Source organism: Chelon labrosus, assembly GCF_963514085.1.
Source record: "Chelon labrosus genome assembly, chromosome: 11".
Classification (NCBI taxonomy): Eukaryota; Metazoa; Chordata; class Actinopteri; order Mugiliformes; family Mugilidae; genus Chelon; species Chelon labrosus.
Genome location: NC_140344.1, coordinates 9,363,540 through 9,378,012, shown reverse-complemented (window position 1 = coordinate 9,378,012; position 14,473 = coordinate 9,363,540). Strand labels below are relative to the sequence as shown.

Sequence of the window (14,473 nt, the reverse complement as noted above, 5' to 3'; positions counted from 1 at the left end):
TCATGTTTTTTGAGTTGTTCTTAAACTGTTGTGTGTGTGTCTGTGTCAGGCTGCATCCTGCTGTGGATGGCTGCTGCCATCAAGGAGTGTCATTGCTATGGGGTGGGATGCCTGGTCTGGTCTAGGTGGGTGCTACATGTCTAAGTAACATCCACATGAATAAATACCAGGTCCAAAAGTTTCCCAGCAGAACATTGTATTGTCACAAGATGGTCAGTGTTATTCACCTCACTTGTCAGTGGTGATAATGTTATGCCTGATCAGCCTGACTGACGTGCTACCTCGTGTCTTCACCTGCAGAATACACGTCCAGTCCCAATGGCTAGTGAAACTGAAGTCAAAAGCGTAACTGCAGAATTCTAAATATTAAATATGTCCAGTGTTACTGGATATAAATGCAAACAAACAAAGTACTGTAACTAAAATAGTGTTTATTCCATAGAAAAAATACCTCATCCAATGCACACAGTAAGAAAAGAAAAGTGGTACAAAAGACGTAAATGTCATGAAAAGAATATCGTTGAATGTAATCATCATATCCTTTATCCCGACCTCTCTAATTGCATGCACACAATAAAAAAAAAAAATAAAAAAAAAAGAAGAGACATTTTTATATTTATTTCTTCCATATTTGTGCACTATAGGCAGAGCATGTTGTCAAAACAAAGTGTAGTTCTCTCATCAGAAGTAGCTAGGAGCCTATCTTCTCAGCAACCGTCAAAACTAATAGCATCATCGACACATAACATTAAAACCTCAACACTGCTTTGAGCATTTATTTAACAAAACACCCTCTCAGAACCAAAACTCAGAGACGAAGACGTGAACATTGATGATGTTGTGGCCAGCTTCACCCTGAGTGGACAGGTTTTGCATGGACAGTTTCAGTACTGTTGTCATTGGACCAATCAGAATCTTCACCTGGCGTACAACACCTGAAGAAGAAAAAGGTAACACTGGTGAGAATAAGTAGATAGATAGATATATATACACTGTACGTAGCGCTACTAACCAAAAGGACTTTCCTTGTTGTATCATGACATGTTTGGCTAAGAGTAACTGTACTTATCTTGTATATATACAATCTGTTATATGTTTCAGTAATTCAACTGAAGTAAAAATCAATTTCCGGTGACATTATCTTTGACGGCAAATAGGCTGGTTAACTAAAAGTGCTGCAATATTAAAGCATCCACAAAGGTGACAGAGTTTTTATATATACCTTCATTTTATACATTTGTCTACATAATTTGCTCAACATCCCATGCTTTGCACTTATAGCTTATTTTTATGTTTCAAATGCGTTTTCTTATGACAGGATTGATTGCGTGCACGGTAAAAGCACTGTGGCTAAACGCATCCGGAGGCGCAAATAAAGAGATGATGTTGTGTTGTCGACGCTCTACAGCTCACACTGTTTACTCTTAAAATGGGTCTTGGGTAACATGATTATGAGTGAAAAGAGCTAATTGCAAGCGCAACCACCAAGACGCACTGTGATCAAATCTCTCAAACCACTTGCTGATGTGGTCTGTGCTGCGACCCGGCTCGAGGGCCGCAACACCAAGCAGAGGCAGACAACAGAGTTACAAAAAAGGGTTCGTTCAAAAACAAAAAGGCGACAGTTGAAACGAGGTGAGCTTCTGCAGCCGAACAGTGGAAAGGTCTGGCTTTTCGAGCCATTCCTTTTTATCCACACCTCTTCAGGTGAGGACAATCAGGACAATTAAGCCCATGCACCGCTCAGAGACACCTTCACTCTCCACTGTGAGGCCAGTGGGGGCGTGCAAAGGGATTCAACACATGCTAGTAATTAGAAAAGCAGCTTTAGCACCATAAGGTTACAGGTTTCCAACCCCCTGGCTGTGGCTAAGTTGCCTTGACGAAACACCATGGCACCACATACGTGGCAGCCTATTGTACGTACTGCTGTGTGAATGAATAGATAGGTTAAATGCAGAGAAGATCCATCCCCATGATGGATCAGTAAAGGAAATAAAAAATTAAATTAAAATGTGTATCTTATGTAGTTTAATCACTATATGGAAAAATACTTCATCAGTGAAGGACGTTTTTGTGACAGCGTTTCATCGCAACAAAGTGGAGAGAAGCCCTGACGTCAGAATGACTCCTATATACACTACATGTCATGTCACATGTCACCCAAGTGATCCCCTCAGTTTTGAAGCTCAGTGTGGTGGCTCCAGCTGTCGCCATCTTGGCAGTGCCTGACTTTTTTCATACCAGACTGTAAGAATGTTTATTTTTGTCTTTAAATTTGGTCGTCTATGGGCATTGACTTGCTTTTGGAGCCAGCCTCAACTGGATCTTTAAAGAACTGCATGTTTGGTTCTTTTTATTTTCTGTCTGAAAAGAGATGGACGATGTAACTCTGTGCGGGGCCGTTGGATCCACAGAAACAACTCTGTTCCACTTGTGTTTTCAGTTTTCACAATGATACGTCTTTCGTAGAAAGGAGTTCCAGTAAATGCAGAAAAGAGTTAAACACTAAACAGTCTCCCAAGGCTACTATTTTGGTGATTTATGCATGAGACACTGCTGAGCACTGTTGCCTCACAACAAAAAGGTCAGCCAACTGTGATGTGTTTGCACGTTCTTCCTGTACCTGCGTGGCATGCATTTTAGGTTAACAAACTGGCTGTAGGTGCGAACACATGGATGTCTGTTTCTCCCTGTTTGTGTAAGTCCTGTGATTGACAGGGCAACTTTTCCAGGATGTACCCGCTGTATGGTGTAACACCATGGGCATTCAAAGGGTGTAAAAGGCCAGTATATAACTAAGTATCAGTTTTGAATTCATTTGTGGCAAATGCTGCCGTCCAAGGTACCACCTGGTAAATTTACTATTTTTAAATGAAGAGTGGCATTAATCAGCTTAAGGACTGCCCATGGAAAACCACAAGAACAAGATATCATACTTAACCAGATGTGAGAACAAACTGCAAAAGAGCATTACTAAATGCCTATGGAATTCAATGGGTGCTCTTTTTAAGTGAACATGAGAAAACGGGTGTGTGTGTAGGGGGGGTTGCCAGTGTTTATACAGGCTGTCAGAGGACCTGTCTCTGCAAAGGGCTGGTGACATTTCAGCTCTAGACTGTTCGAACAGTTATCACCTATGAGTGCAATCAAGCAGCACAGTCACTTCACCTCCCCCTAACACACCTACAACCTCTGTTTTCCTATTTAATCATATTTCTCTTATTCACGACTGAGTCAGTAAAGTGTTTGAGTTTTTAGTTGGATGAGTCAAGAGTTGAATTCAGCATGGATCAAACTGATGACAGATCTATGCATCATGGCGTCTGAATTATGACGCTCCTCTCTGCAGTACTTGTAACAAGGCAGTGAAACCCATTTGGTTGTCATTCACTGCAGGGCAAATGATGATCCTTTATGCGCCATCTGCTCAGTCCTTTGGGACACTGGCATTGTATGATGGCAGACCACCTCCCACCCACCAAGTCATTCAACATTTTTATTCCCTTCCCTCTCTTTCCTTCCTGAGGGGGCCTGGTGTTTGTGGCACCATCACTGTGGTCCACAAGGGTAAATGAGTCCCATGTGTTTGATGGAGGGGAGCAGTTGCAGTCACGCGATACAACCATGGAGGCATTCCTCCAGGAATCCATCTTGGGAGGGGAAACCTATAGGAACTTCAACTGCTGTCTCTCTTTCTCTTATTCACTTCATTTTGCTCTCTCGTCCTTATTCAAGTCAGATCCATGGGCACTCTACAGATTCCAGAAGATTCTGGCGATAAGCACTCGGAGGAGTGTGGAATGAGGCCCACTTCCACCAGGGTTGCCCCCTTGTTTTGATGTTTTGGGACTGTGTTGCGTAGTGACACTCGGCGGAGGGGCGCGGGTCGGAGATTTTATTGTTTCCAAACCGTCAGCACCATCAGAAAGAACTAGCCTTCGCTTAAACCTAACAACGTCTGCAGTATTAAGAAAGTAACTGACATGGAAAAAGAGAAAATTATTTTCTGATGTAAGCCAATCGAAATAGCACGCAACTCTGAGATGACCAATGCGAACCCTTAGTAATTTCCAAAGATTCATTATTTGTCAGTGTACTTAAACACAACTGAACCAGTTCAAAAGCTTACATCCTGGGTTGAGCAAGCACGCAACGGAGATGAGTAAAATATCATTATGAGCACATGGACCACCGCAAAGACAGATGGGTCGACATTTAGGCTTTTATTTAATGGCAGTGCAGTACGTGTATCCATAAAATCTACTAAGGACTAAAAGCGTTAGAATCCGGGTCAGTTGAGGGTAAGTTTGCCTCTGAAACCCCTAAAGACCGCTTCTATTCAAAGAAGCTAAACAATCATAAACTGAGATTTATGAGGGGCATCTAAACAGGGCAATATGTGGAATGTGTCCGAGGCCCACAAGTGTTTTGTAAATTTGTTTGTGGTCTAATTAGCACATGCATGGGGCACAAAAGTTCGCTTAAGAGCAGAAATTCTATTATAGTGCCAAATATCTTCTCCAAATCCCCAAATTTCCTCTGAGTTAGCAGTCCATAACTTGACACCTAACACTAAACACAGTTAAGTTCAACTCATCTCAGATTTTTGGAAAGCTGCTGGCTGTGGTAACAAACGAAGGAGCGTATCTTAACCTGTAAGACCTATCGCTGCATAGCAAGAAATCCCTCATTTGTCAAAACAATTTTCATTCAAATTCTAACCCCTGTTTAGTTTGTTTTGCATAGCCTTGAGGACAAGAGGGGTTATTATGTCATTACATTGTGGGCTGCACAAAGGAGCGTGATACTAAAGTCATTTTACGTGACCTCTTGGAAGCCTTTGCGAAATCCTAACATGATGACTCTGTGTTTCCGTAAGCTTCCCATCAAAAGCACAGTGGTATCCTCAATGAGGGGAAAGCATCAGCTAACAGCTGGGCCTCAGTGTACTCACAGTGAACCTGGGGTGAAACCGCAACCGCATACTCATCTTTAACATTTCATCCAGGCTATAAGGCAAAAAGCCAACAGCCACATAACAGGTTGACTTTGATTGGCTACCATACCACCTGAGTTTCATATAAATAAACATGGGGAAGTTTTCAAAACCCTGCAGCTGACAATTTGCCATGTGACTGGACTGCAAGGTCATGTCATCTGAGGCCTGGCGCACCCGAGCAGGAGTTCCTGACGTAGCGCTGGAAAGGTTTGTGGTGTCCTTCCAGCTGCCACAGGGTGCAAAGGTGACCCCACTGGCCTAAACAGCCGCCATCAAACAACCAGCTGTACAGTCTGTCCTTTATCCAAAACATTCCGCCACACCATAAAGTAGCCCCTTTAGTAGAAAACAGGCTTAAATAAATGCATGCTAGTAGCAGAGAATCTGCCACAAAACAAAGTGATGCAAATGCCAAATGCCATTTGTCATCCTTCATGGCCATGAGGTCTGCAATATTGAAGAGTTACATGTAAACAGTACAATTTCAGGGTTTTCTGGTTTCTACAACTCAGCGAGGAAGTGTATGACAAAATCCAAAATGAACGGGTTTAACACCAAAGACAAATGAAAAGTATGCATTGGCCTTACCACAGTATTGTATAATGACACGCTGGTTGTGGCGCTATGCATGCTCACTGCAGTGAAACCAATGGACAGGGTCCAGGTGGTTTACTAAGTTCCAGTATACAAAGAGGGTACTGGAGGGCATTCTTCAGCAACATTACAGATATCACCAAGATATGTTTTGTATGCACATGTACTGACACGTAAAACAGCTGGGTGCTGTTGGCATAAGTATATATATATATATTTATAGATGTATATATATATATATATATATATACATATATATATAAACAGAGCAAAGAGCTGTTTCTTTTTCTTTATTTGCCGGTTTAAATGGTCTCTCAAAAAAAGTCCATAAAAGCTGGAAAGCATGCCAAAGAAATTGCTAACTACCTCCCTTGCTACCCTATTAGTAAAACAACCAATTTCAGTTTTGATAACCCGTCAGCATGCCTGAAATATAATCCTTTCAAATTGCTTGGCATGAAAACGTAACCAACTGTATGTAGGCAGAGCGTACAGTCCTCTCAGGGACCGGGTCTTGTGTTTACAGCCTCGTCACTGGATGGCCAGTCGGGTCAGGCTGTCCAAACACAACTCTGACCACTCCAATGAGGGGGTGGGATCCATGTGCACCCCTGCTCTGAAAGGCCAGCACATGCGGCTTGATATTTTAAGGTCAATTAACAGTGATTCATCTTTACTGATCTCTCAAATGGACCGTGGGTCATTGTTGGACGGTGGCGCTCGCTGGGTAGTGACATCATTAAAAAGTGTCCTCAGGGAAGTGGTTGGTTCTTTTCTTGGACTTTCTGTTTTAGCAGTTGTGGGCCAGAGCAGCTGAGATGACATAACATGCACCATTATCTTTACCGCAACCTTTACACTGCATTACAAGTGACCTTTCAAAGCTGAGAACCATAACTAAAAGGCATAAAATAGACTTGAATGTAGCCCAAATGGAAGAGGATAGGAGATGAAAAACTGTTTTGTTTGCATTTTAAATCAGGATACTTTATTGTAAATGGAGTGAAGTATACAGTAGGTTAACAAGCTTTTAAGGTACTTTGCTATCTGTGCTGGCATGTCATTTCATGAACATGGATGAAAACAGCATTAATTTTGTGAATTGAGTGGTTAACTAAACAACACTGGATTTTCTAAAAAAACACAGTGCCTGAAAGCAAAGAGTAATGATGAGTATAAATTAAATAGATCACCAAGGCAAGGGAGATAAGTGCATCACGATGAATTATGAAGACAGTTTTATTGCAAGTGATATGTACTATATGTGTTCACACCAGTGTGTTATTGGCTGGGTATGTGGCATGTCTCTGTGAGCGTGACATCTTCACATTGCTATCTCTTCATCACTATGTTAAGATTGTGGTGGACCACCAGCGAGGAGCGCCGTGTGTTTTACTGCAGGGTTGCTGTGCGGAGAAGACCCTGTTTTGATTAGATGTACTAATCCCCAGACAAGTATTCCTTATGGGCTTGGCGCACTCTGGTGGGCCCGTTGCTGCCATGTCATGATTCATCCAAATGACAGCCACTCAGACTGGAGGAGCTAGTCATCTGCTTATCTCCGTGGCTGTCCTCAACTCCTCACCATAGCAGCCGCAAGTCAGAGCCGCAAGCTCCGCTGGCTCAGAAGTAGTCATGTCTCACACATTAGGCTCACATTCCACCAGCCACTGTGGACGGTTGCACCGTCAGCCATGGCTACCTGCACAGAGGCAAACTGTCCACTTCCTCTTCTTTTATTCATCTACTGTAAGTGACTGTCTTAGTGGCTGCCAGCGCTGTGCCACAGGCAATACAAAAGATATTCATTCCCTGGACAGGATACCGCAAAGACATATTTCCACCTGAAGTTCAAAAACGGACGGAATTTAGCGGGGGCATCTAAGCTGTACCGTTTCTCCAGAGGATCAGTATGATTCATGAGGAGAAGACACAGTATTATCTGTTGCTGTCCAGAAAGATAAACATAAATACTACATGATAAAAATCAGTTTTTCCTACCAAACCATAGACAGCGGTGATTAATGGTGAGTAAAATCCTTCCATGACAAATAATTACTCATGAAAAGGAGTCATGTGGACACGTCCAAAGGATGACTAAATGTGTGCCGACTGTTAAATTCCACGGTCGACTTCTGATTGTATTGTACATTGGATTTACACACAGTGGTACTGGTCAGGATGTTGGCCGAGTCGAGTGAAATCTCACATAAGTGCAAGATCAGTGTCTAGCCGTATAGTTACTGATGCGGCAATCGCTTTTGATAATCGCACAGAAACACAAGTTGCTGACAGACTTTTGTTGACGGGCGTAAAAGATGCGACATTCAGTATTTTCCATCCCATAAAAATGTCTGTCGACGACTAGTACTGGTCAAAGCAAAGCAGAAAGAATGACTGCACAGCCATTAAGCTGACCTGGATATGTAAAGATAATAAAGCAAGACCAGCCTGTGATGTATTTCACTATTAGATAAGCAAATATGGGAACCTCAACCGTTTTATCACAGCCTCAGTCTAGCAGAGATGACGGGGCCAGTGTTTTCAAAAGGACTCATCCATCCACCTGCTGACTGCCACAATCAGTCAACCCTATTCAAACAATCAGTCCCTAATCAAAAGTACATGACTGATTTAGCACAAGTAAAGAACTCCTCCACTGTCTGCATTTCTGTACAGATGTCGAATATAACTTCCGTGTGGTCACCTGTGGTCGTCTAGAGAATATGTAAGTGTGATTGTTTCTGATGACGTTTTCCGAGTGCCGAGGGACGGTTGTGTTTGCACAGATGCGTAAGGCTGTCAGGGTTGTCGTCCAGATGTGACAGCGCTGGTAGAGTCAGTGATGGATGACTGGGAAATAGGAAAGAGCGGTGTGGCTCTAACACTGTGGTGCGCTGTCAGCCAATACTATATGCAAGTGTGTGCGTGCACACCCTGCGTGCCTATGCGTGCAGCCGACGGGATTTTAAAACGGAGAGTAAGTGAGTGTAACGGAAAAGAGCGTCGGCCAGTCAAACCTTTTAGGAATCACTTTTTTCAAGTTAGCAGCAGATTCTGAGGATTTCTAATTGCCTCTTTTGTCCCATTCAATAACACAAAAAGGGGCCAAAAATAATGACCCAAGTTAGGTTGAGTTCATACACTTGTTCATTAGTGGAGCCTCAATGTCTGCCACTCTTCACATCCCACCAAGCTGTAATACCACTGCTGGAGACACTGGAGATGCTGGAAACTAAGCTTCCTTAAGTGACACGTCAGCGAGCCTCACACAATGGTTACGCAACAGCAGCATCTGCGGGCCAAAGCACCAGCAGCACAGCCCACTAAATAAAACCAGGGCCTCCGTCGCAACATGGACGCCACACTTCACGGCGAGCACTCGGTGACCGAAGGGCTCCGGCGGCACAGGGCCTCAATTTGGATATGTGATGGGCAACTGGTGCTAACATGCAAGAGCTGCATCCAATAAGCATCCAATGGGCTTGGGAGAGAAGTGGCTCTTCACAAACAGGCCTTTCATGTGGTCGTCAGTTTAAGTGCTCTAATGCTCGGCGAGACACTGAGGCCTAGCGTAGGGAAATGGAACAATACATTTAACCACATGAAGCACAGCGCCCGGGATTACTTCTGCACATATTTTCTCTCTCTTTTTCATTGAATTACAGTCATCTCTCTACGGCTTTGTCTTTCTCCCCTCTCTGCAGTTGTGTTCTCTTTGCTTCCCCTGCACACACACACACATTGCCCCTGCAAATGAGCACTGCTATAAACAGGGAATTTCTCCTAAATCCCCTTTATACACATGCACACAGACACACACACACACACAGCAAAATGATATATTACAAATAAGGCTTATCACTCGTGCAGAATTACACCATTGTGCATTCCAACAAAAGCATACCATTATAAGCAATATAATTATGACTGCCTTTACTGTGATTTATGTGAATTATTGCCAGTTCTTTGTGAATTTGGGTGTGTTTGATAAGCACACATCTGTTTCTGCAAGTGTACAAGCGAGGAGCAGTTGCGTGCGCCCACAATCCAGCCTTAACCAATGACAGCCACACGCTCCCCGCTCCTCCCTCGCTCCCTCGCTCCCCTTCATTCTGTGAAGACAGATGTGCACACTGACAGGCCATCCCTTCATCTATCATTAAGAGGAGAAGAAACTGTCCTTGCACTACCACCCTGTCTGCGCTGCGGCACACAACCAAAACAAAAACACCTAGACAGGCCCAACAATGTGTCATCCTCGGGCTGAGTGCACCCTCATCCTCCCCGGGCCAAGGCTCAGCTCAGCTCTCCTACAGGCATGCAACAGCCTTGGGTCACCACCAGACTAAAGGATGGGAATGGCTTCCACCCAAACATGTGTTGTTGTTACACACCACTGAAGATGGTATCTGCTCCGAACGAGCAGTCATGATGAACTGCCTGTTACTGCCTGCAAGAATACATGCATATAAATACTCACGTGTAGATTTATATACCTCTATTTGTGTACTTTCGGGCCGCCATAACTTATTGTGCAATGTAACGATCTTTGGTATAAGCATAGCCATGGATAAGTGAATTAAATGGTACTTTGTTTAACCACGAGACTGTGGAAACTGATGCCAAATATTTGGGGAGGCAAAAACAGGCATTTGTCTGTCTCGCAGAGCCACTCAGAGGACAACTCTCCCAAGACGCAGACACACAAGAGCCCCAGTGAAGATGATGACAGCTACACGATGCCACCACGCTGCAAAGACCAGAACAGCCTGTGTCAGACGTGCTCGTATCAAACGGTCCAGACATTCCTCAAGGAATACTTTTTGTGTCGTGCGCACCATTTCGATGCACAAATGTGACATTGATTTATGATAAAATAAAAATATAAATGGAGACATTTGGTCAGAAAAACCACCCCCGTCGTCAAAAAGAAAACACAGTTTCCAGTCACAGAGGCAGCCGTTGTGTCGTCCATGTTGAATGTTAGAGTTGTCAAACTGCACTAGACTTCCCAACAAGTAAAATCCCTGTACTCACCCACATAAAATCCGTTCTCTACTCGCTTGATGATGTCGAAGGCGTTCTCCACGTTGCCCTCCAGGATGTCAAACTTGACGTCATAACTGCTGCCTAAGCGATAGGGCCCGTAAGCCGTCACCGTTGTTCTCAGGAAAACAATCTCTGTTGGAAGATAACAATTAGGCACAAAAAGCTTTTGCAGCCTAAACCTTCATAATGTCACTAAGATCGCTCTGCCAAGCCTGTGCCAACTCCTGCTCTTTCTCTTTCTTTGTTTCAGAGAGGAAAAACAATAAAACTGGAGACGGAAGGGTCTGTGTTTATTGTACACTGAGAGGGTCACAGAGAGGTTGGGGCGTTTCAATGCAGCTAAAGGGCCTCAAGTCCTTTACACCCCAGCTCGGAGCTTATGAGAAATGACAAGAGCTTAACTCCCTGTGACGTTGAGCATGAGTGTGTCTGAAGCACGCACTGCATGCTGGCCAATAGATGCTTGTCAGCTGTCACTGCTTGCGAATGATTACCGTGGTTACTTCTATACAACCAGTATGGCAGTTTACTCCCTGGTGAGGGCCAGCCAAGCCCAGACTGCATGGAGAACATCATGGAATAGCTAATTTGGGGGCAATCCTGTGGATTCTGACAACTGCAGGGAGATGTAGTGGATGGGAGCTCAGAGATTGATGGGGGATAAAGGAACACAAAAAGAGTGGGACCACAATGACTGACTGTTATGCTGTCTGCAAATTTGATGTGTCCAAAGATTCTGTCTCAAAAACAAAGCTTCAAGTCTCTATGGAATAGTATAGGTGTGCCCTTGGAAATTTTTTGTTGCATTTGGTCATTTGTTGAAAGCCTGATGCTGGAAGCAGTCTTCCAGTCACAGAGTTTGATATTTTGGACAATATGTGCATTCTTGGTGATAGTTAGATACCCTATAAAGCTATAACCTTTCACACCAGGACTAAAAGAAGATTATAAGACATGTACTCCTCTCAAATATGTCTTCTGTTGAAACAGGAATGAGTTTCGTCCTTTTTTTCACTTATGGTCCTTGTTTGTTCATCTGGATCACAAAATGTTTTATGTAACTATTCAAAGAAAACAAAAAAAGGGACTTGTACCTACCCTCTGGCCTCGTTAACTCTCTGAAGGTGGGCAAGGAAATGAAGGTGTGGGACACTGAGTGCGCAGGGTCCAGAACACAGGCGATGTCATTGGGCAGACAGGATTTCACACAGCGAACGATATCAGAGCGTTCAAGCCTCGCCGCTCTGAGGAGGAGAACAAACACGCACACCCACACAAAAAAAAACACAAACACACACATGGCCTCTGACCTTTAGGAGCGGTCTATTTAAAGTGCCTTTGGTTTCCAAAGCTCACAATAACAGGGCATCTTTGGGTGCAGCCCTCTGTGAGAACTCAGTGGGTCAATTCCAATGGCAGCTACACAAACAATATCTGAACAAGACGGCAGGGGTACTGGATATAGCACTCAACATCAAAAACAATCAAATTGTATGTGGTCTGGAAGAATAATAAACCAACAATAGCTGAAGCTCTTGCCACAGCCAAGCTTTGGAGCTTGTGGAGACTCGCGCTGCCATTGATGCTTTTCTGACGCACTATTTCAAGCTGTGTGGGAAATGAATTACTACACTCACAGAGAATGATCCACAACCTGCTCAGGAAAATATTTGGATTTGCTGAGCATCCCCGGCTTCACATCAGATAATCTCTTGAGGAGGATTTATGGGGCAAGGGAGTGTTCTAAAAGACTCCTAAATTGTGAGCAACATGACGAGACAACTCCCCAGCCTCTCCCCAGGGCAGCTCTCATCCTATTATTTAGGGCTTTGTTTATTCCACAGACTAATCAGTGACAGGTCGACGGGAATGGAGGGCCTGCTGGCTCCCAAAGCTAACGCCACCTGAAGCATCACTATTCACTACCTGTCTGCTACATAAGACTCTGAGAGAGGTTTCTAAGGCATTAACAAGCTCATAAATCAGGAGTCGCTCCTCGAAACAATGAGGAACTTGTGATCGCGAGGAAACAAAAAAAAAGCCCCGATTATGATTTGCAAGAACTCAAGCTCAGCCTTCACAAAGGAGACAAGTCAGTACACGATTATATTTGGTTACGAAAACATCCAAGTTGCCATGTATAAGTCCAGTTAATGTGCATGGCAGCCATATAGCCACATTGTGAGTCATGAGCTGTGGATCTCTGGCACACCTCAGGGGACCTATCTGCAGCAGCTCAAAGCTCGGGCCACGGTTTGGGTTGCAGGGCTCCTTTCATGGAGAAAGCGAGGAGAGAAGCCCCTGACAAAAAGTCAAGCCGCCGCTGGGTAGGGGCTTGTAATTAGCAATTAGCGGGTGGGTCCAAGTTTTGCTTTGGCCCAGGCCAAACCCACAAAATGTTCTCCGAGTTTATAATACCACGGCCTGCGCTGCAGAAAAGACCCGCGCGGGGCTCTAGAGGACGAGGTGAAAGCTGGTGGGGTGGAGAGAAAATTTACGAGAAGATAATGACCCAGGGTGAACTGCCCCTTTACACACGCTTCAAAGCTGGGACAGGAAATGAAGGTAATTACAGTTTCTATCTGCGTTAGTGCATCTGCCCTGCACTGTATGTCTGTATTCATTTGTGCATTTGTACATGCAAACATGCCTGTGTATATGAGTGTGTATCCCTCATGCACGCATGCGCGCATGAACATATGCACGTCTTCTTCTTCTTCATCTCCCCATGCCTCACGTGGCCCAGCCCAGGAGAAAAACCCCAATACTTTCTGACCAAAAAGAAAAACAGACTTTTTGGATGAAAGTCTTCTGGTCAAGCAGGGGCCTTTTATTTTTTTGGTAATTATTATTTATAGTCGGCACATTGATAACGCCCCAACACAAACACTGCAGGGCATCATTCATTTTGCGCGCGGTGATGTTGCCGTACCACAAATTGTTCAGACCACCGGCCAGAGCCCAGAGCCCCATAACTCAAAGTCAAAGGGGAGGAAAAAACTCCTGCGCGCCACTCTGCTCTTATTTTAAGGATATCCCCACTCGGGACCAAGTGCATCCTTACTGGCCTGACAGCTCAGGACAGGAGGAACCTAGGACATCTGAATTTACAGTTATTATAAGCCACAGCCCTCGGGCAGCAGCCTCACAGCATGTCAGACTATTTATACTCTCTCCTGCTGGTGCACGTTTCCCTCTCCCTTGCCACTGCATCCCATCGTGTGTCACTTACTCAGCCTTCATTTGGATTATCTGTCTGCTTTGGGGTTTACACCCGCAGTATGCAGTGGAAATCTGTGCATTTCACATTAAGCCCAAAATGTAATGGGAGCTAAAGAGAAGCGCATGAAAATAACTGCCGCGAACAGATGTAGCTGCGGTGCACGGTAACTGACATTTGGGAGTAACAATCCACTAGGTCCAATCTGCTTCATGAATGGAATTTAAAGGTATGGAATTACTTTAATGACTCTAGAAATAGTGGAGTATTTTCCTAGAGTATCTGAAGTAACTTAAAGGTTTGACTTATGGTGTTTTTAATTACTTAAAAAATAATTTTGAAACATTAATTACTACAATTAATAAGATTATTAATAAACTGTGTTGTTGTGGCATGTGTGTATTTTAAGTTCTTGCTTCTAGATTGCTGCTGTCAAATCACCCTTTTTACACAGCCAAATCACTCAGTGGATTCTTGAGTTAAAATGTTTGATGGAGATTGGTATGCCTCGTTGCATTTCGCCCTCACTCAGGCTATTGGAATAATAGTAACGTGACACCATGTGAGGGAACTCTTCATGCCTCCATCTGTGATCTGGCCCTACA

The 14,473-nt window shown here is 44.0% G+C and overlaps 1 protein-coding gene across 1 annotated transcript; it reads right to left on the bottom strand.

Moving 5' to 3' along the window:
* Window positions 1–414: 414 nt before the first annotated feature.
* On the bottom strand, window positions 415–14,410 carry LOC311495451 (fibulin-1-like). The gene is made up of 3 exons (XM_084554887.1): window positions 11,747–14,410; window positions 10,637–10,780; window positions 415–935 (listed from the first exon to the last, which is right to left on the bottom strand). Exons 1-3 carry the CDS (start codon window positions 11,946–11,948, stop codon window positions 796–798), a joined length of 486 nt encoding a protein of 161 aa, XP_084411013.1. The 5' UTR covers window positions 11,949–14,410; the 3' UTR covers window positions 415–795.
* Between the last annotated feature and the right edge of the window lie 63 nt (window positions 14,411–14,473).

Bases quoted from the DNA above. Each gene is read 5' to 3' on its own strand.
- LOC311495451 (XM_084554887.1), bottom strand. From the start codon at position 11,948: ATGTGTGTGTTTGTGTTTTTTTTTGTGTGGGTGTGCGTGTTTGTTCTC. The intron at 10,781-11,746 runs GTAGGTACAAGT...ATCTTCCAACAG, and splicing joins AGAGTTAACGAGGCCAGAGG to AGATTGTTTTCCTGAGAACA. The intron at 936-10,636 runs GTGAGTACAGGG...TTTCTTCTTCAG, and splicing joins AGAGAACGGATTTTATGTGG to GTGTTGTACGCCAGGTGAAG.